Genomic DNA, 22,180 nt, shown 5'->3' on the forward strand with positions numbered 1-22,180 from the left:
TCTACTGGCCACTACAACACCCTGCCCTCTACAACACCCTGCCCTCTACTGGCCACTACAACACCCTGCCCTCTACAACACCCTGCCCTCTACTGGCCACTACAACACCCTGCCCTCTACTGGCCACTACAACACCCTGCCCTCTACTGGTCACTACAACACCCTGCCCTCTACTGGCCACTACAACACCCTGCCCTCTACTGGTCACTACAACACCCTGCCCTCTACTGGTCACTACAACACCCTGCCCTCTACAACACCCTGCCCTCTACTGGTCACTACAACACCCTGCCCTCTACTGGCCACTACAACACCCTGCCCTCTACTGGTCACTACAACACCCTGCACTCTACTGGCCACTACAACACCCTGCCCTCTACTGGTCACTACAACACCCTGCCCTCTACAACACCCTGCCCTCTACTGGTCACTACAACACCCTGCCCTCTACTGGCCACTACAACACCCTGCCCTCTACTGGCCACTACAACACCCTGCCCTCTACTGGTCACTACAACACCCTGCCCTCTACTGGCCACTACAACACCCTGCCCTCTACTGGTCACTACAACACCCTGCCCTCTACAACACCCTGCCCTCTACAACACCCTGCCCTCTACTGGTCACTACAACACCCTGCCCTCTACTGGTCACTACAACACCCTGCCCTCTACAACACCCTGCCCTCTACTGGTCACTACAACACCCTGCCCTCTACTGGTCACTACAACACCCTGCCCTCTACAACACCCTGCCCTCTACTGGTCACTACAACACCCTGCCCTCTACTGGTCACTACAACACCCTGCCCTCTACTGGTCACTACAACACCCTGCCCTCTACTGACCACTACAACACCCTGCTCTCTACTGGTCACTACAACACCCTGCCCTCTACTGACCACTACAACACCCTGCCCTCTACTGGTCACTACAACACCCTGCCCTCTACTGACCACTACAACACCCTGCCCTCTACAACACCCTGCCCTCTACTGACCACTACAACACCCTGCTCTCTACTGGTCACTACAACACCCTGCCCTCTACTGGTCACTACAACACCCTGCCCTCTACTGGTCACTACAACACCCTGCCCTCTACTGGTCACTACAACACCCTGCCCTCTACTGACCACTACAACACCTTGCTCTCTACTGGTCACTACAACACCCTGCCCTCTACTGACCACTACAACACCCTGCCCTCTACTGGTCACTACAACACCCTGCCCTCTACTGACCACTACAACACCCTGCTCTCTACTGGTCACTACAACACCCTGCCCTCTACTGACCACTACAACACCCTGCCCTCTACTGGTCACTACAACACCCTGCCCTCTACTGGTCACTACAACACCCTGCCCTCTACAACACCCTGCCCTCTACTGGTCACTACAACACCCTGCCCTCTACTGGCCACTACAACACCCTGCCCTCTACTGGTCACTACAACACCCTGCCCTCTACTGGTCACTACAACACCCTGCCCTCTACAACACCCTGCCCTCTACTGGTCACTACAACACCCTGCCCTCTACTGGTCACTACAACACCCTGCCCTCTACTGGCCACTACAACACCCTGCCCTCTACTGGTCACTACAACACCCTGCCCTCTACTGGTCACTACAACACCCTAGCCACTACATCTACTGGCCACTACATGCTACTTCACCCTGCCCTCTACTGGCCACAACATGCTACTTCACCCTGCCTGGCATCTGGGTCAGCCTTTATTTAATCATCTCTTTTTCTTTCAGCCTGACTAGAGGTTTTTATATTTGACCAAGGAAACAAGGGCAGGGACTTTTTTTTAACAGGCCTTATTTGAAATGTGTGTCTGTGTTCATTTCTCCCTGATACACTCAAAGGGGAACCCCACATTAACTCACCCCACATTATCTCACCCCACATTAACTCACCCCACATTAACTCACCCCACAGTAACTCACCCCACATTAACTCACCCCACATTATCTCACCCGACAGTAACTCACCCCACAGTAACTCACCCCACATTATCTCACCCGACATTAACTCACCCCACAGTAACTCACCCCACATTAGCTCACCCCACATTATCTCACCCCACATTATCTCACCCCACATTATCTCACCCCGCATTATCTCACCCCACATTAAGTCACCCCACATTATCTCACCTCACATTATCTCACCCCACATTATCTCACTACAACACCCTGCCCTCTACTGGCCACTACAACACCCTGCCCTCTACAACACCCTGCCCTCTACAACACCCTGCCCTCTACTGGTCACTACAACACCCTGCCCTCTACAACACCCTGCCCTCTACTGGTCACTACAACACCCTGCCCTCTACAACACCCTGCCCTCTACTGGCCACTACAACACCCTGCCCTCTACTGGTCACTACAACACCCTGCCCTCTACTGGCCACTACAACACCCTGCCCTCTACTGGCCACTACAACACCCTGCCCTCTACAACACCCTGCCCTCTACTGGCCACTACAACACCCTGCCCTCTACTGGCCACTACAACACCCTGCCCTCTACTGGCCACTACAACACCCTGCCCTCTACAACACCCTGCCCTCTACTGGCCACTACAACACCCTGCCCTCTACAACACCCTGCCCTCTACTGGCCACTACAACACCCTGCCCTCTACTGGCCACTACAACACCCTGCCCTCTACTGGTCACTACAACACCCTGCCCTCTACTGGCCACTACAACACCCTGCCCTCTACTGGTCACTACAACACCCTGCCCTCTACTGGTCACTACAACACCCTGCCCTCTACAACACCCTGCCCTCTACTGGTCACTACAACACCCTGCCCTCTACTGGCCACTACAACACCCTGCCCTCTACTGGTCACTACAACACCCTGCACTCTACTGGCCACTACAACACCCTGCCCTCTACTGGTCACTACAACACCCTGCCCTCTACAACACCCTGCCCTCTACTGGTCACTACAACACCCTGCCCTCTACTGGCCACTACAACACCCTGCCCTCTACTGGCCACTACAACACCCTGCCCTCTACTGGTCACTACAACACCCTGCCCTCTACTGGCCACTACAACACCCTGCCCTCTACTGGTCACTACAACACCCTGCCCTCTACAACACCCTGCCCTCTACAACACCCTGCCCTCTACTGGTCACTACAACACCCTGCCCTCTACTGGTCACTACAACACCCTGCCCTCTACAACACCCTGCCCTCTACTGGTCACTACAACACCCTGCCCTCTACTGGTCACTACAACACCCTGCCCTCTACAACACCCTGCCCTCTACTGGTCACTACAACACCCTGCCCTCTACTGGTCACTACAACACCCTGCCCTCTACTGGTCACTACAACACCCTGCCCTCTACTGACCACTACAACACCCTGCTCTCTACTGGTCACTACAACACCCTGCCCTCTACTGACCACTACAACACCCTGCCCTCTACTGGTCACTACAACACCCTGCCCTCTACTGACCACTACAACACCCTGCCCTCTACAACACCCTGCCCTCTACTGACCACTACAACACCCTGCTCTCTACTGGTCACTACAACACCCTGCCCTCTACTGGTCACTACAACACCCTGCCCTCTACTGGTCACTACAACACCCTGCCCTCTACTGGTCACTACAACACCCTGCCCTCTACTGACCACTACAACACCTTGCTCTCTACTGGTCACTACAACACCCTGCCCTCTACTGACCACTACAACACCCTGCCCTCTACTGGTCACTACAACACCCTGCCCTCTACTGACCACTACAACACCCTGCTCTCTACTGGTCACTACAACACCCTGCCCTCTACTGACCACTACAACACCCTGCCCTCTACTGGTCACTACAACACCCTGCCCTCTACTGGTCACTACAACACCCTGCCCTCTACAACACCCTGCCCTCTACTGGTCACTACAACACCCTGCCCTCTACTGGTCACTACAACACCCTGCCCTCTACTGGCCACTACAACACCCTGCCCTCTACTGGCCACTACAACACCCTGCCCTCTACAACACCCTGCCCTCTACTGGTCACTACAACACCCTGCCCTCTACTGGCCACTACAACACCCTGCCCTCTACTGGTCACTACAACACCCTGCCCTCTACTGGTCACTACAACACCCTAGCCACTACATCTACTGGCCACTACATGCTACTTCACCCTGCCCTCTACTGGCCACAACATGCTACTTCACCCTGCCTGGCATCTGAGTCAGCCTTTATTTAATCATCTCTTTTTCTTTCAGCCTGACTAGAGGTTTTTATATTTGACCAAGGAAACAAGGGCAGGGACTTTTTTTTAACAGGCCTTATTTGAAATGTGTGTCTGTGTTCATTTCTCCCTGATACACTCAAAGGGGAACCCCACATTAACTCACCCCACATTAACTCACCCCATATTAACTCACCCCACATTATCTCACCCCACAGTAACTCACCCCACATTAACTCACCCCACATTATCTCACCCGACAGTAACTCACCCCACAGTAACTCACCCCACATTATCTCACCCGACATTAACTCACCCCACAGTAACTCACCCCACATTATCTCACCCGACAGTAACTCACCCCACATTAACTCACCCCACATTATCTCACCCGACAGTAACTCACCCCACAGTAACTCACCCCACATTATCTCACCCGACATTAACTCACCCCACATTATCTCACCCCACATTATCTCACCCCACAGTAACTCACCCCACAGTAACTCACCCCACAGTAACTCACCCCACATTAGCTCACCCCACATTATCTCACCCCACATTATCTCACCCCACAGTAACTCACCCCACATTATCTCACCCCACAGTAACTCACCCCACAGTAACTCACCCCACATTGTCTCACCCCACATTATCTCACCCCACATTATCTCACCCCACATTATCTCACCCCACATTAACTCACCCCACATTATCTCACCCCACAGTAACTCACCCCACATTAACTCACCCCACATTATCTCACCCGACAGTAACTCACCCCACAGTAACTCACCCCACATTATCTCACCCCACATTATCTCACCCCACAGTAACTCACCCCACAGTAACTCACCCCACATTGTCTCACCCCACATTGTCTCACCCCACATTATCTCACCCCACATTATCTCACCCCACATTATCTCACCCCACAGTAACTCACCCCACATTAGCTCACCCCACATTAGCTCAACCCACATTAGCTCACCCCACATTATCTCACCCCACAGTAACTCACCCACATTATCTCACCCCACAATATCTCACCCCACATTAAGTCACCCCACATTATCTCACCCCACATTATCTCACCCCACATTAAGTCACCCCACATTAAGTCACCCCACATTAAGTTACCCCACATTATCTCACCCCACATTATCTCATCCCACAGTAACTCACCCACATTATCTCACCCCACATTATCTCACCCCACATTAAGTCACCCCACATTAAGTCACCCCACATTATCTCACCCCACATTAAGTCACCCCACATTAAGTCACCCCACATTAACTCACCCCACATTAAGTCACCCCACATTATCTCACCCCACATTAAGTCACCCCACATTAACTCACCCCACATTATCTCACCCCACATTAACTCACCCCACATTAACTCACCCCACATTGTCTCACCCCACATTGTCTCACCCCACAGTAACTCACCCCACAGTAACTCACCCCACATTATCTCACCCCACATTATCTCACCCCACAGTATCTCACCCCACAGTAACTCACCCCACAGTAACTCACCCCACATTATCTCACCCCACATTATCTCACCCCACAGTAACTCACCCCACATTATCTCACCCCACATTATCTCACCCCACATTATCTCACCCCACATTAAGTCACCCCACATTATCTCACCCCACATTATCTCACCCCAGATTATCTCACCCCACATTAACTCACCCCACATTATCTCACCCCACATTAACTCACCCCACATTAACTCACCCCACATTATCTCACCCCACAGTATCTCACCCCACAGTAACTCACCCCACATTATCTCACCCCACATTATCTCACCCCACAGTAACTCACCCCACATTATCTCACCCCACATTATCTCACCCCACACTATCTCACCCCACAGTAACTCACCCCACATTATCTCACCCCACAGTAACTCACCCCACAGTAACTCACCCCACATTATCTCACCCCACATTATCTCACCCCACATTATCTCACCCCACAGGAGGAACTCGGCTCGGCCGCAGTGCAGCCACCAAGGTTTAGGTACCTTGCTCAAGGGCACAATGGCAGGAGATTAACTGAAGTCTGTAGAGTCTCTGATTTGAGGTTGTGCCTTCGTCATCATGATTGTTATGATAACACTGTCTCACCGTCGACATTGATATAGTGCAGATCAGAGTTGACGCAGAGATCCAGGTTGCTAGGCAGAGTCCAGGGGGGTGGTTGTCCAGGTGTTCAGACACACGTTCTCATCCTCCAGGAGAGGGAAGTTCCCTATCACTGAAGGGTGCTGCACGGGGTCCTGGACGGGGTCCCTTTCCCTGTGAAGGGTCCTGCACAGGGAAGTTCATTATCACTGAAGGGTCCCTGTGAAGGGTCCTGCACAGGGTCCTGGACGGGGTCCCTGTGAAGGGTCCTGCACAGGGTCCTGGACGGGGTCCCTGTGAAGGGTCCTGCACAGGGAAGTTCATTATCACTGAAGGGTCCTGGGGACAACATAATAATAATCATAATGAGAATTATTCCATACTGTAGAGAATTTTGGGGAAAGCTCCGACAGGGACTTGAACCCATTGCCCGGGGACTGTTGACCCAACACTCTAGCTGCTACACCAAGAGGTCTGAACTGCTCGATGAGGTTGCTAGGTGTTGATTTAAGGTTGCTACAATGCCTTTACAGCCATGCAATCAACGAGTCAAACATATTTTATAAATCCCTTTAAGGATCAGGACATATCACAAAGGCTGTGTTTACAAACAGCCAGGGCTCTAAATAAATACATAAAATATTGGTAGCACTGGTGCTCCCAAATTAAAAAAAGTTAGGAGCACAACAAAATCTAGGAGCACCAGACACATTTTTATTGATTGAGATCTAGCATACTAAGCCTGAACAAGGTGTAAACAAATGCCTGAGTGGTTTTGGAACTGACCCTCGACATGGTTTATGAACAGGGACATAAAAAATACATTTTTCATCCAAGTAGATGAAAAAACTCTACCAGACACTCAGAATTCTTACCAGTCAATACATTTATTCGCTATAATAACACCAAAACCAAATACATGAAATGCTTACTTACAAGCTTAACCAATCAAAATCAAATTGCATTAGTCACACGCGCCGAATACAACAGGTGTAGACCTTACAGTGAAATGCTGAATACAACAGGTGTAGTAGACCTTACAGTGAAATGCTGAATACAACAGGTGTAGCACGCACCCCTGAGGGGCCCCTTTGTTGAGGATCAGCGTGGCGGATGTGTTGTTACCTACCTTTACCACCTGGGGGCGGCCCGTCAGGAAGTCCAGGATCCAGTTGCAGAGGGAGGTGTTTAGTCCCAGGGTCCTTAGCTTATTGATGAGCTTTGAGGGCACTATGGTGTTGAACCTGAGCTGTAGTCAATGAACATGTGCACCAGTCCCTCCTGCAGCAAAGCACAACATTATGCTGCCACCCCCGTGCTTCACGGTTGGGATGGTGTTCTTCGGCTTGCATCCTTCCCCCTCTTTCCTCCAAACATAATGATGGTCATTATGACCAAACAGTTCTATTTTTGTTCATCAGACCAGAGGACATTTCTCCAAAAAGTACGATCTTTGTCCTCATGTGCAGTTGCAAACCGTAGTCTGGCTTTTTATGAACGGTTTTGTAGCAGTGGCTTCTTCCTTACTGAGCGGCCTTTCAGTTTATGTCGATATAGGACTCGTTTTACTGTGGATATAGATCCTTTGTATCTGTTTCCTCCAGCATCTTCATAAGGTCCTTTGCTGTTGTTCTGGGATCGATTTGCACTTTTCGCACCAAAGTACGTTCATCTCTAGGAGAAAGAACGCATCTCCTTCCTGAGCGGTATGACGGCTGCATGGTCCCATGGTGTTTATACTTGCGTATTATTGTTTGTACAGATGAACGTGGTACCTTCAGGTGTTTGGAAATTGCTCCCAAGGATGTACCAGACTTGTGGAGGTCTACAATACTTTTTCTGAGGTCTTGGCTGATTTCTTTTGATTTTTCCATGATATCAAGCAAAGAGGCACTGAGTTTGAAGGTAGGCCTTGAAATACATCCACAGGTACTCCTCCAATTGACTCAAATTATGTTAATTAGTCTCAGAAGCTTCTAAAGCCATGACATAATTTTCTGGAATTTTCCAAGCTGTTTAAAGGCACAGTCAACTTAGTTTATGTAAACTTCTGAACCACTGGAATTGTATCCCTCTTTTGGTGTGGGGTCTATACTCAGCCTGGTCTGTTGATATCCCTCTAGTGGTGTGGGGTCTATACTCAACCTGGTCTCAGGGTAGTAAGTTGGTCTGTTGATATCCCTCTAGTGGTGTGGGGTCTATACTCAGCCTGGTCTCAGGGTAGTAAGTTGGTCTGTTGATATCCCTCTAGTGGTGTGGGGTCTATACTCAGCCTGGTCTGTTGATATCCCTCTAGTGGTGTGGGGTCTATACTCAACCTGGTCTCAGGGTAGTAAGTTGGTCTGTTGATATCCCTCTAGTGGTGTGGGGTCTATACTCAGCCTGGTCTCAGGGTAGTAAGTTGGTCTGTTGATATCCCTCTAGTGGTGTGGGGTCTATACTCAGCCTGGTCTGTTGATATCCCTCTAGTGGTGTGGGGTCTATACTCAGCCTGGTCTGTTGATATCCCTCTAGTGGTGTGGGGTCTATACTCAGCCTGGTCTGTTGATATCCCTCTAGTGGTGTGGGGTCTATACTCAGCCTGGTCTGTTGATATCCCTCTAGTGGTGTGGGGTCTATACTCAGCCTGGTCTGTTGATATCCCTCTAGTGGTGTGGCGTCTATACTCAGCCTGGTCTGTTGATATCCCTCTAGTGGTGTGGGGTCTATACTCAGCCTGGTCTGTTGATATCCATCTAGTGGTGTGGGGTCTATACTCAGCCTGGTCTGTTGATATCCCTCTAGTGGTGTGGGGTCTATACTCAGCCTGGTCTGTTGATATCCCTCTAGTGGTGTGGGGTCTATACTCAGCCTGGTCTGTTGATATCCCTCTAGTGGTGTGGGGTCTATACTCAGCCTGGTCTCAGGGTAGTAAGTTGGTGGTCTGTTGATATCCCTCTAGTGGTGTGGGTGTGCCAGTGGTCTAGGGTCAGTCTGTTATATCTGGTGTAATTCTCCTGTCTTATCTGGTGTCCTGTGTGAATTTATGCTCCCTCTAATTGTCTCTTCCCCTCCCAGAGGACCTGAGCCCTAGGACCATGCCTCAGGACTACCTGGCTTGATGACTCCTTGTTGTCCCCAGTCCACCTGGCCGTGCTGCTGCTCCAGTTTCAACTGTTCTGCCTGCGGCTATGGAACCCTGACCTGTTCACCGGACGTGCTACCTGTCCCGGACCTGCTGTTTTCGACCTCAATGCTTGGCTATGAAAAGCCAATTGACATTTACTCCTGAGGTGCTGACCTGTTGCACCCTCTACAACCACTGTGATTATTATTTGACCCTGCCGGTCATCTATGAACGTTTGAACATCTTGAAGAACAATCTGGCCTTGATGGCCCTGGAATCTTATAATCTCCACCCGGCACAGCCAGAAGAGGACTGGCCACCCCTCATAGCCTGGTTCCTCTCTAGGTTTCTTCCTCAGTTCCTGCCTTTCTAGGGAGTATTTCCTAGCCACCATGCTTCTACATCTGCATTGCTTGCTGTTTTAGGTTGTTTCTGTACAGCACTTTGTGACATCTGACGATGTAAAAAGGCTTTATAAATACATTTGATTGATCTTAAAGAGATGGTGTGAGATTTTGGCCCATTTTCTAATTCCCCAGTCAAATTAACTCATGGACACCATTTGTGGTGCCGTCTGCGTGCCATTTGAAGGAAGTTGAGTTTTGCGAGCCATTGCTAACTAGCGCCTATGGGAACATGCTTTGCTAGCTGTTCCCATAGAACTTGTCATTGTGCAAATGGTAGTTGGCAATAGCACTTACTAGAATGCTAGCACTTACCATGGACTTAGTCAATGTGCTAATGCTAGTTAGTAATTGCGCTAACGCTACTTAGCAACCTCCAACTGCAGAGACATAAAAATGGTATCCACGAGATCATCTGACTCTGGGTCAGTAGAAGAGACTTAACTGCCAAAATCTTACGCCATCCGTTTAAAAGTGTGTCTCAACAGAAATGTGTAAAATACATATTTTTGAGTAGCAGCAACGATTTAGTAGTGGCGAGGCACCGCTGCTAAATGAACATAATGGAAACAATGAAGTGTTACTCCTGGGCGATTTTCATCTTTAGGCCACATGTAAGAGTCTCCAAATAAAGACCCATCCATACCCCTAAACTAGTGGTAGACCCATCCGTATCCCTAAACTAGTGGTAGACCCATCCGTACCCCTAAACTAGTGGAAGACCCATCCGTATCCCTAAACTAGTGGTAGACCCATCCGTACCCTTAAACTAGTGGAAGACCCATCCGTATCCCTAAACTATTGTTGTAGACCCAACCATACCCCTAAACTAGTGGTAGACCCATCCGTACCCCTAAACTAGTGGTAGACCCATCCGTACCCCTAAACTAGTGTTAGACCCATCCGTACCCCTAAACTAGTGGTAGACCCATCCGTACCCCTAAACTAGTGGTAGACCCATCCGTACCCCTAAACTAGTGTTAGACCCATCCGTACCCCTAAACTAGTGGTAGACCCATCCGTATCCCTAAACTAGTGGTAGACCCATCCGTACCCCTAAACTAGTGTTGAAGACCCATCCGTACCCCTAAACTAGTAGTGGTAGACCCATCCGTACCCCTAAACTAGTGTTAGACCCATCCGTACCCCTAAACTAGTGGTAGACCCATCCGTACCCCTAAACTAGTGGTAGACCCATCCGTACCCCTAAACTAGTGGTAGACCCATCCGTACCCCTAAACTAGTGGTAGACCCATCCGTACCCCTAAACTAGTGTAGAAGACCCATCCGTACCCCTAAACTAGTGTAGAAGACCCATCCGTACCCCTAAACTAGTGGTAGACCCATCCGTACCCCTAAACTAGTGGTAGACCCATCCGTACCCCTAAACTAGTGGTAGACCCATCCGTACCCCTAAACCAGTGGTAGACCCATCCGTACCCCTAAACTAGTGGTAGACCCATCCGTACCCCTAAACTAGTGGTAGACCCATCCGTACCCCTAAACTAGTGTAGAAGACCCATCCGTACCCCTAAACTAGTGTCGTAGACCCATCCGTACCCCTAAACTAGTGTCGTAGACCCATCCGTACCCCTAAACTAGTGTCGTAGACCCATCCGTACCCCTAAACTAGTGGTAGACCCATCCGTACCCCTAAACTAGTGTCGTAGACCCATCCGTACCCCTAAACTAGTGTCGTAGACCCATCCGTACCCCTAAACTAGTGGTAGACCCATCCGTACCCCTAAACTAGAGGTAGACCCATCCGTACCCCTAAACTAGAGGTAGACCCATCCGTACCCCTAAACTAGCGGTAGACCCATCCGTACCCCTAAACTAGCGGTAGACCCATCCGTACCCCTAAACTAGCGGTAGACCCATCCGTACCCCTAAACTAGCGGTAGACCCATCCGTACCCCTAAACTAGCTGTAGACCCATCCGTACCCCTAAACTAGCGGTAGACCCATCCGTACCCCTAAACTAGCGGTAGACCCATCCGTACCCCTAAACTAGCAGTAGACCCATCCGTACCCCTAAACTAGCGGTAGACCCATCCGTACCCCTAAACTAGCGGTAGACCCATCCGTACCCCTAAACTAGCGGTAGACCCATCCATACCCCTAAACTAGCAGTAGACCCATCCGTACCCCTAAACTAGTGGTAGACCCATCCGTACCCCTAAACTAGTGGTAGACCCATCCGTACCCCTAAACTAGCGGTAGACCCATCCGTACCCCTAAACTAGCGGTAGACCCATCCTTACCCCTAAACTAGTGTTTGTTAATCCTGGTCCCAACACCCTACTCAATTTAAGTATTGATGAGTTGAATCAGGTCTGCTGGTTGGTGTAAGGATAAAATCCACAATGTGCACCGATTGGCCAACATGGCCATGTGACAGAACAGACATTAATTCCACAAGTAATTTTTAAAAGACATGCGCCGGCTAACAAAGTATTTTGTAAACCTGGCGCTTTGGGCTGGATGTGTCCATTCGTTGCTCCTACATGCAGAATTACGGTCTCCCCCTAAATTATCCACAAAATCCCCAGTTTGAAAGAAACAGTTTTCTTCAAACTGTGCCACGTAATTTTTCCCTACACCCCCTTTATCCAATGAGATTGCAGGATGAGCCCCAACAGCTCAGTGGACACAGCAGAGATGGAGAGCGATGACTTGGTGCTCCTATCAGAGCGTGATAAAGCAGGTCATTTTCGGGGACAACTTTTAGCTCGTGAGAGCACTACTTTTAAGAACTTTCGGCTATAAAAAGTATACAAAAAGTACCCAATAAACTAACAAAGCTTTATTGTGATGGTAACAAAGTCAATGGAACGTGGCGATGCAGTGATCAGCCAATCCAGTCTAAGGGGCGGCTGCCGCAGCGATCTTCTTGGCTGCTGCGTTGGCTGTCTTCTGTCCCTTCTTGTTGTGCTTCTTGGCGAAACGCATGTTCTTCATGAATTTCGGGTCGACCTGGAGAAGAACAAGGAGATAGTAAGTTGAGGAAATATGTCACTTTTCATACGTGAACAATACTGAAAGTGTGTTCAATAATTTAAAAAAAAGGTATAAATCTGAAGGATTGGTACAGCGTGCAAATGGATCAACCTCCTTCGCTAAACATCTCACCCATACCACCAGCAGATATATATTTCAACCATTCATAAAAATAAAAGGACCTCACAGATTAGCTGAATCTCAGACAAACCCCTTTAGTCTAAAGAGTCATAACCATCTCCCAGAAGTCATTTGACTCCAGCTAAATGAATATCTACCAGAGGCAGGACCAATTGTCTCTTTATAGGTTATGTGAATTAAAGTTTGAGGCAGTCTGACCAATCAAACCAAATGTAAAACACAACATGCAACAATTTCAAACATTTTACTGAGTTACACCTCATAAGGAAAATCAGTCGATTGAAATAAATTCATTAGGGCCTAATCTGGGCGACAGTGTAGCCTAGTGGTTAGAGTGGGGAGGCAGGTAGCCTAGTGGTTAGCCTAGTGGTTAGAGCGGCAGGTAGCCTAGTGGTTAGAGCGTTGGACTAGTAACCGAAAGGTTGCAAGTTTGAATCCTCGAGCTGACAAGCTACAAATCTGTCGTTCTGCCCCTGAACAAGGCAGTTAACCCACTGTTCCTAGGCTGCCATTGAAAATAAGAATTTGTTCTTAACTGACTTGCCTAGTTAAATAAAGGTAAAAAAAATCTATGGATTTCACATGACTGGGAATACAGATATGCATCTGTTGGTCACAGATACCTTTTAAAAAAAAAGGTAGGGGCGTGGATCAGAAAACCAGTCTGTATCTGGTGTGACCACCATTTGCAGTATGGCACATTTCCTTCACATAGAGTTGATCAGGCTGTTGATTGTGGTCTGTAGTATGTTGTCCAACTCCTCTTCAATGGCTGTGTGAAGTTGCTGGATATTGGTGGGAACTGGAACACGTCGATCCAGAGCATCCCAAACATGATCAATGGGTGACATGTCTGGTGGGTATGGAGGCCATGGAAGAACTGGGACATTATCAATATTGTGTACAGACTCTTGCGACATGGGGCCGTACATTATAATGCTGAAACATGAGATGATGGTGGCAGATGAATGACACAATGGGCCTCAGGATCTCATCACTGTATCTCTGTGCATTCAAATTACCATCTATAAAATGCAATTCTGTTCGTTGTACATAGCTTAGGCCTGCCCACACCATAACCCCACCATGGGGCACTCTGTTCACAACGTTGACATCAGCAAACCGCTCACACACAACCACACGTCTGCCATCTGCCCGGTACAGTTGAAACCGGGACTCATCCGTGAAGAGCCCACTTCTCCACCGTGCCAGTGGCCATCGAAGGTGAGCATTTTCCCCACTGAAGTCGGTTACGACACCGAACTGCAGTCAGGTCAAGACCCTGGTGAGGACGACGAGCACGCAGATAAGCTTCCCTGAGACGGTTTCTGACAGTTTGTGCAAAGATTATTCAGTTGTGCAAACCCAGTTTCATCAGCTGTCAGGGTGGCTGGTCTCAGACCATTTCGCAGGTGAAGAAGCCGGTTGTGGAGGTCCTTGGGCTGGCGTGGTCTGAGGTTGTGGGGCCGGTTGGACGCACTGCTAAATTCTCCAAAATCATGTTGGAGGCGGCTTATGGTAGAGAAATTAACATTATCTGCCAACAACTCTGATAATCCATCCACCTGACAGGTATATCCATCAAAGGAGAAATAATCACAAACAAGGATCTAAACACATTTGCGTACAATTTGAAAGAAATAAGCTGTGCGGAACATTTCTGGGACCTTTTACATCAGCTCATGAAACATGGGACCAACACTTTGTCTTTATGTTTGTTCAGTTTATATGTTATATAGACATACACTACCAGTCAAAAGTTAAGTTGCGCCTCATTACAGGGTTCTTTAATTGTTTACTATTTTCTACATTGTAGAATAATGAAGACATCAAAACTATGAAATAACACATGGAATTATTTTAGTAACCTAAAAATTGTTACATTTATTTTACTAGATTGTTCAAAGTTTCCAGCCTTTGTCTTCATGACAGCTTAGCACACTCTTGGCATTCTCTCAACCAGCTTCATGAGGTAGTTACCTGGAATGCATTTCAATTAACAGGTATGCCTTGTTAATTTGTGGAATTTCCATCTTAATGCGTTTGAGCCAATCAGTTGTGTTGTGACAAGGTAGGGGTAGTATACAGAAGATAGCCCTATTTGGTAAAAGACCAAGTCCATATTATGGCAAGAACAGCTCAAATAAGCATAGAGAAACGACAGTCCATCAATACTTTAAGACATGAAGGTCAGTCAATTTGGAAAATGTCAAGAACTTTGAAAGTTTCTTCAGGTGCAGTCGCAATTTCCATCAAGCACTATGATGAAACTGGCTCTCATGAGGACCGCCACAGGAAAGTAAGACCCAGAGTTTCAGCTGCTGCAGAGGATAAGTTCATTAGAGTTACCAGCCTCAGGAAAGGCAGCCCAAATAAATGCTTCACAAAGTTCAGGTAACAGACATGAACTGTTAAGAGACTGCGTGAAATCAGGCCTTCATGGTCGAATTACTACAAAGAAACCACTATTAAAGGACACCATTAAGAAGAAGAGACTTGCTTGGCCCAAGAAACACGAGCAGTGGACATTAGGCCGGTGGAAATCTGTCCTTTGGTCTGATGACTCCAAAATTGCGATTTTTGGCTCCAACCGGCGTGTCTTCGTGAGATGCAGAGTAGGTGAACGGATGATCTCCACATGTGTGGTTCCCACCATGAAGCATGGAGAAGGTGGTGTGATGTTGCTTTGCTGGTGACACTGTTGGTGATTTATTTAGAATTCAAAGCACACTTTACTAGCATGGCTACCACAGCATTCTGCAGCGATACACCATCCCATCTGGTTTGTGCGTAGTGGGACTAGCATTTGTTTTTCAAAAGGACAATGACCCAACACACCTTTAGGCTGTGTTAGGGATATTTGACCAAGAAGGGGAGTGATGGAGTGCTGCATCAGATTACCTGGCCTCCACAATCACCCGACCTCAACCAAATTGAGATGGTTTGGGATGAGTTGGACCGCAGAGTGAAGGAATAGCAGCCAACAAGTGCTCAGCATATGTGGGAACTACTTCAAGACTGTTGGAAAAGCATTCCAGGTGAAGCTGGTTGAGAGAATGCCAAGAGTGTGCAAAGCTGTCATCAAGGCAAAGGGTGGTTACTTTGAAGAATCTCAAATATAGTTTTGATTTGTTTAACATTTCTTTGGTTACTACGATTCCATGTGTTATTTCATAGTTTTGATGTCTTCACTATTATTCTACAATGTAGAAAAGAGTAAAAATATATTAGTCCATATATATAATATATATATAAAATCACAAGTAGTATTATATGCATGAAAACAGGAAAGTGGCTCCAATAAATGGAAATTGTGCAATGCATGGTTTAGCCCCCCAGTCATGGCCCAAAGGGCTCTGGGAAGATGTAGGAATATACAGAACGCTGTCCTCACCAGCCCGAGGGCCGGGGACAAAGCTTGCTCTCTGACGTCGTGGAAAGGGACTGTACGTCACAGCATCGAAGTGCTACGCTCCCATACGCCACAAGGACAGAGCCACGGGAGAGCGACCTCACAGGATGTCCACGTCAGAATTTACAACCCCTTGATTTTGATACGTTTATATTATTTGAGGCAACCGCATCTGGTGTACTAATCACATTGATTGATGGATCAGCCAGCAGCAGATCATTACATAGGGTGTCCAGCCACTCTGCCCAGAGATGTTAGAAAATACAAGACCGATATGGGTCTTTGATGCATCCTTGACATTCGATCATATTTCGTAACCTAATACATCAGATAATAAGCACTGAGCTCTTGACAGAACGGTGTTTTTCTCGCTAAAACTTGAGGATTGAAAACGGTGTGGTAGTCGTCTTCCAACTTGTTTACGCAGGTCGTAAATAACTAAATTAGCATGACAAGCCGAATTAAAATGTAAAAGGCTTCGGGAAAAAAATGAAAATAAACAAATTGCGTACACTCAGTGGTACGTTGCCATTTCAGAAATACACTTGTTTTTTTGTGAGAAGTCTTGAAAAAAGAACAGGAACGTGTCGTTAATATGAACAGCGTACATTAAAATATGAAAATACGATCTCTATACTGTTGTCTGGAATTGAGAAGAAAGATGACGAATTCAACGGAAGCCTGTCAGTTGGCCTTAAATTCTCACACAGCCTAACTGACACAATGCTACTTTTCAGATTTTAAACAACTTTGTTCTCTGGCCTGCATTGAATTAGTCACCCTAATTTTGACCATCCTACAAGGGTAAAAAACCCAGTAAGTTTTAAATGGATTATGATACAAGACATGAGGTTTGGACCATTGGTCTTCTTAGAGGATTATCTACACAATTAAAATATTATTTTACCTATTGATCAAAATATGCATTTTTTTTTTTGGACACCTTACAATACATACCCCTTTCATGGACTCATATCGGTCTGGTCTGGGCTTCTTGATCCCATTCCTGTGGGCCTTACGGGCTGTAGACAGAGAGGAAACAGACTAGTACACAAAACGTTTGGGAACCGTTTTGAACAGGGCATCATTAGTTGGCTAACTAGCCCATCATCGTCACTCAGCGGTAACCTGATGTAGCTAACTAGCTGGATAGCTCCACAGCGGTAACCTGATGTAGCTAACTAGCTGGATAGTTTCACAGCGGTAACCTGATGTAGCTAACTAGCTGGATAGTTTCACAGCGGTAACCTGATGTAGCTAACTAGCTGGATAGCTCCACAGCGGTAACCTGATGTAGCTAACTAGCTGGATAGCTCCACAGCGGTAACCTGATGTAGCTAACTAGCTGGATAGCTCCACAGCGGTAACCTGATGTAGCTAACTAGGTGGATAGTTCCACAGCGGTAACCTGATGTAGCTAACTAGCTGGATAGCTCCACAGCGGTAACCTGATGTAGCTAACTAGCTGGATAGCTCCACAGCGGTAACCTGATGTAGCTAACTAGCTGGATAGCTCCACAGCGGTAACCTGATGTAACTAACTAGCTGGATAGCTCCACAGCGGTAACCTGATGTAGCTAACTAGGTGGATAGTTCCACAGCGGTAACCTGATGTAGCTAACTAGCTGGATAGTTCCACAGCGGTAACCTGATGTAGCTAACTAGCTGGATAGCTCCACAGCGGTAACCTGATGTAGCTAACTAGCTGGATAGCTCCACAGCGGTAACCTGATGTAGCTAACTAGCTGGATAGCTCCACAGCGGTAACCTGATGTAGCTAACTAGCTGGATAGCTCCACAGCGGTAACCTGATGTAGCTAACTAGCTGGATAGATCCACAGCGGTAACCTGATGTAGCTAACTAGCTGGATAGATCCACAGCTGTAACCTGATGTAGCTAACTAGCTGGATAGATCCACAGCGGTAACCTGATGTAGCTAACTAGCTGGATAGCTCCACAGCGGTAACCTGATGTAGCTAACTAGCTGGATAGCTCCACAGCAGTAACCTGATGTAGCCAACTAGCTGGATAGCTCTACAGCGGTAACCTGATGTAGCTAACTAGCTGGATAGTTTCACAGCGGTAACCTGATGTAGCTAACTAGCTGGATAGCTCCACAGCGGTAACCTGATGTAGCTAACTATCTGGATAGCTCCACAGCGGTAACCTGATGTAGCTAACTAGCTGGATAGTTTCACAGCTGTAACCTGATGTAGCTAACTAGCTGGATAGATCCACAGCGGTAACTTGATGTAGCTAACTAGCTGGATAGCTCCACAGTGGTAACCTGATGTAGCTAACTAGCTGGATAGATCCACAGCGGTAACCTGATGTAGCTAACTAGCTGGATAGATCCACAGCGGTAACCTGATGTAGCTAACTAGCTGGATAGTTCCACGGCGGTAACCTGATGTAGCTAACTAGCTGGATAGATCCACAGCGGTAACTTGATGTAGCTAACTAGCTGGATAGCTCCACAGCGGTAACCTGATGTAGCTAACTAGGTGGATAGTTCCACAGCGGTAACCTGATGTAGCTAACTAGCTGGATAGCTCCACAGCGGTAACCTGATGTAACTAACTAGCTGGATAGCTCCACAGCGGTAACCTGATGTAGCTAACTAGGTGGATAGTTCCACAGCGGTAACCTGATGTAGCTAACTAGCTGGATAGTTCCACAGCGGTAACCTGATGTAGCTAACTAGCTGGATAGCTCCACAGCGGTAACCTGATGTAGCTAACTAGCTGGATAGCTCCACAGCGGTAACCTGATGTAGCTAACTAGCTGGATAGCTCCACAGCGGTAACCTGATGTAGCTAACTAGCTGGATAGTTTCACAGCGGTAACCTGATGTAGCTAACTAGCTGGATAGCTCCACAGCGGTAACCTGATGTAGCTAACTAGCTGGATAGCTCCACAGCGGTAACCTGATGTAGCTAACTAGCTGGATAGATCCACAGCGGTAACCTGATGTAGCTAACTAGCTGGATAGATCCACAGCGGTAACCTGATGTAGCTAACTAGCTGGATAGATCCACAGCGGTAACCTGATGTAGCTAACTAGCTGGATAGCTCCACAGCGGTAACCTGATGTAGCTAACTAGCTGGATAGCTCCACAGCGGTAACCTGATGTAGCTAACTAGCTGGATAGTTCCACAGCGGTAACCTGATGTAGCTAACTAGGTGGATAGCTCCACAGCAGTAACCTGATGTAGCCAACTAGCTGGATAGCTCTACAGCGGTAACCTGATGTAGCTAACTAGCTGGATAGTTTCACAGCGGTAACCTGATGTAGCTAACTAGCTGGATAGCTCCACAGCGGTAACCTGATGTAGCTAACTATCTGGATAGCTCCACAGCGGTAACCTGATGTAGCTAACTAGCTGGATAGTTTCACAGCTGTAACCTGATGTAGCTAACTAGCTGGATAGATCCACAGCGGTAACTTGATGTAGCTAACTAGCTGGATAGCTCCACAGTGGTAACCTGATGTAGCTAACTAGCTGGATAGATCCACAGCGGTAACCTGATGTAGCTAACTAGCTGGATAGATCCACAGCGGTAACCTGATGTAGCTAACTAGCTGGATAGTTCCACGGCGGTAACCTGATGTAGCTAACTAGCTGGATAGATCCACAGCGGTAACTTGATGTAGCTAACTAGCTGGATAGATCCACAGCGGTAACCTGATGTAGCTAACTAGCTGGATAGATCCACAGCGGTAACCTGATGTAGCTAACTAGCTGGATAGATCCACAGCTGTAACCTGATGTAGCTAACTAGCTGGATAGTTCCACAGCGGTAACCTGATGTAGCTAACTAGCTGGATAGTTCCACAGCGGTAACCTGATGTAGCTAACTAGCTGGATAGTTTCACAGCGGTAACCTGATGTAGCTAACTAGCTGGATAGCTCCACAGCGGTAACCTGATGTAGCTAACTAGCTGGATAGTTTCACAGCTGTAACCTGATGTAGCTAACTAGCTGGATAGATCCACAGCGGTAACTTGATGTAGCTAACTAGCTGGATAGCTCCACAGTGGTAACCTGATGTAGCTAACTTGCTGGATAGATCCACAGCGGTAACCTGATGTAGCTAACTAGCTGGATAGATCCACAGCGGTAACCTGATGTAGCTAACTAGCTGGATAGTTCCACGGCGGTAACCTGATGTAGCTAACTAGTTGGATAGATCCACAGCGGTAGCCTGATGTAGCTAACTAGCTGGATAGTTCCACGGCGGTAACCTGATGTAGCTAACTATCTGGATAGCTCCACAGCGGTAACCTGATGTAGCTAACTAGCTGGATAGTTTCACAGCTGTAACCTGATGTAGCTAACTAGCTGGATAGATCCACAGCGGTAACTTGATGTAGCTAACTAGCTGGATAGCTCCACAGTGGTAACCTGATGTAGCTAACTAGCTGGATAGCTCCACAGCTGCTAACCTGATGTAACTAACTAGCTGGATAGATCCACAGCGGTAACCTGATGTAGCTAACTAGCTGGATAGCTCCACAGCTGCTAACCTGATGTAACTAACTAGCTGGATAGCTCCACAGCGGTAACCTGATGTAGCTAACTAGCTGGATAGCTCCACAGCAGTAACCTGATGTAGCTAACTAGCTGGATAGATCCACGGCGGTAACCTGATGTAACTAACTAGCTGGATAGATCCACAGCGGTAACCTGATGTAACTAACTAGCTATCCATTCATTTCTACTTACACTGGTTGTGTGTGGTGTGATTCTTTGACTTTGCCATTTCTGTTCTGTGGATCTGTTGACGAAAGAAACAAAATGTGGAATTGAATTTTAAAGTAACGTTTTGTACACTGGAAAGATCCACCCTGGAACTCACGTTTTCTTTCTAAAAACCCCGTTTATACCGCTGTAGTTAAGCGGATAAGTAATCGGTAGATGGTAGTTAGCAAGTTTCGAACAAGCCAGAGATCCGAGATGCGTCTGCAATGATATGAACAACGACATTATTCGCCTTTTAGGAGGTGAATGTTTTAGATTTAAAAAAAGTAACACCAGAACTGTCGTTTTCAAACATTTGACTACTTTAGTTTGGTGATATGCAGGCGGCATGGAAAACGTTCGTTTTGATAGCAAGTTAAAGCTAGCGACTAGAAACCCAGAGCTATGCTTGGTTAAATCATCTAACGGGGAACAAAATTAACAGATTTAAAAACCTGACTGTGTTGTAGGTGATATTTTACACTATATGCACACATACTCATTGTATATGAATCTACAACGTAGATAGGAGGATTGATGCAGATTACATGTTGGACTCGGGAGTAAAATTCGTTACCTGCCAGACATACAGACGACAACAGGAAGAGGAAGAAATAACGCAGAAAAAATCAAGGAAATATGAACCAAAGAGTTTCTAAACCCAGAGGCGCAACATCGCAAGACTTCCGAGAACGTTTATGAAGCAGACCAAACAGACCAGGCCGGGGTTTGGGGTTTCACATGTCAAAGAGAGTAGTTAAAAAATGTTATTCCTTAGTTGTTCATTTTCTTAAAATCTAAAACAATAACCTATATTTCTAGCTAATGTCTTAAGTAGTTGACCATGTTATTACTCCAACCTTATGAAAGTAACAAACTAGCACGTTTTTAATTTAGAAAAAAAAAAAATACATTGAAGTAGTCTTTAATTTGACGGTTTGCACATGCGCAGTTTGACGCGGGAAGACCGTTAGACCGGAAGACGTA

General features: G+C 47.4%; 1 protein-coding gene and 1 non-coding gene across 3 annotated transcripts; both read right to left on the bottom strand.

Moving 5' to 3' along the window:
- Positions 1 to 12,682: 12,682 nt before the first annotated feature.
- On the bottom strand, positions 12,683 to 21,867 carry LOC115207214 (60S ribosomal protein L29). 2 transcript variants are annotated; one of them, XM_029774186.1, is made up of 4 exons: positions 21,771 to 21,867; positions 21,179 to 21,230; positions 17,407 to 17,471; positions 12,683 to 12,872 (listed from the first exon to the last, which is right to left on the bottom strand). In XM_029774186.1, the coding sequence occupies exons 2-4, from the start codon at positions 21,213 to 21,215 to the stop codon at positions 12,762 to 12,764; spliced, it is 213 nt and encodes a 70-aa protein (XP_029630046.1). In that variant the 5' UTR covers positions 21,216 to 21,230; positions 21,771 to 21,867; the 3' UTR covers positions 12,683 to 12,761. The 2 variants fall into 2 exon arrangements, with proteins under 2 accessions (XP_029630046.1, XP_029630047.1); XM_029774187.1 differs by lacking the exon at positions 21,771 to 21,867 and adding an exon at positions 21,693 to 21,717.
- On the bottom strand, positions 16,347 to 16,569 carry LOC115148000 (small nucleolar RNA SNORA73 family). Its single transcript, XR_003866574.1, has one exon. It is a non-coding gene; the product is annotated as a small nucleolar RNA SNORA73 family (small nucleolar RNA).
- Positions 21,868 to 22,180: the final 313 nt, after the last annotated feature.

This window comes from Salmo trutta, chromosome 14, assembly GCF_901001165.1.
Source record: "Salmo trutta chromosome 14, fSalTru1.1, whole genome shotgun sequence".
In the NCBI taxonomy this organism is placed as follows: Eukaryota; Metazoa; Chordata; class Actinopteri; order Salmoniformes; family Salmonidae; genus Salmo; species Salmo trutta.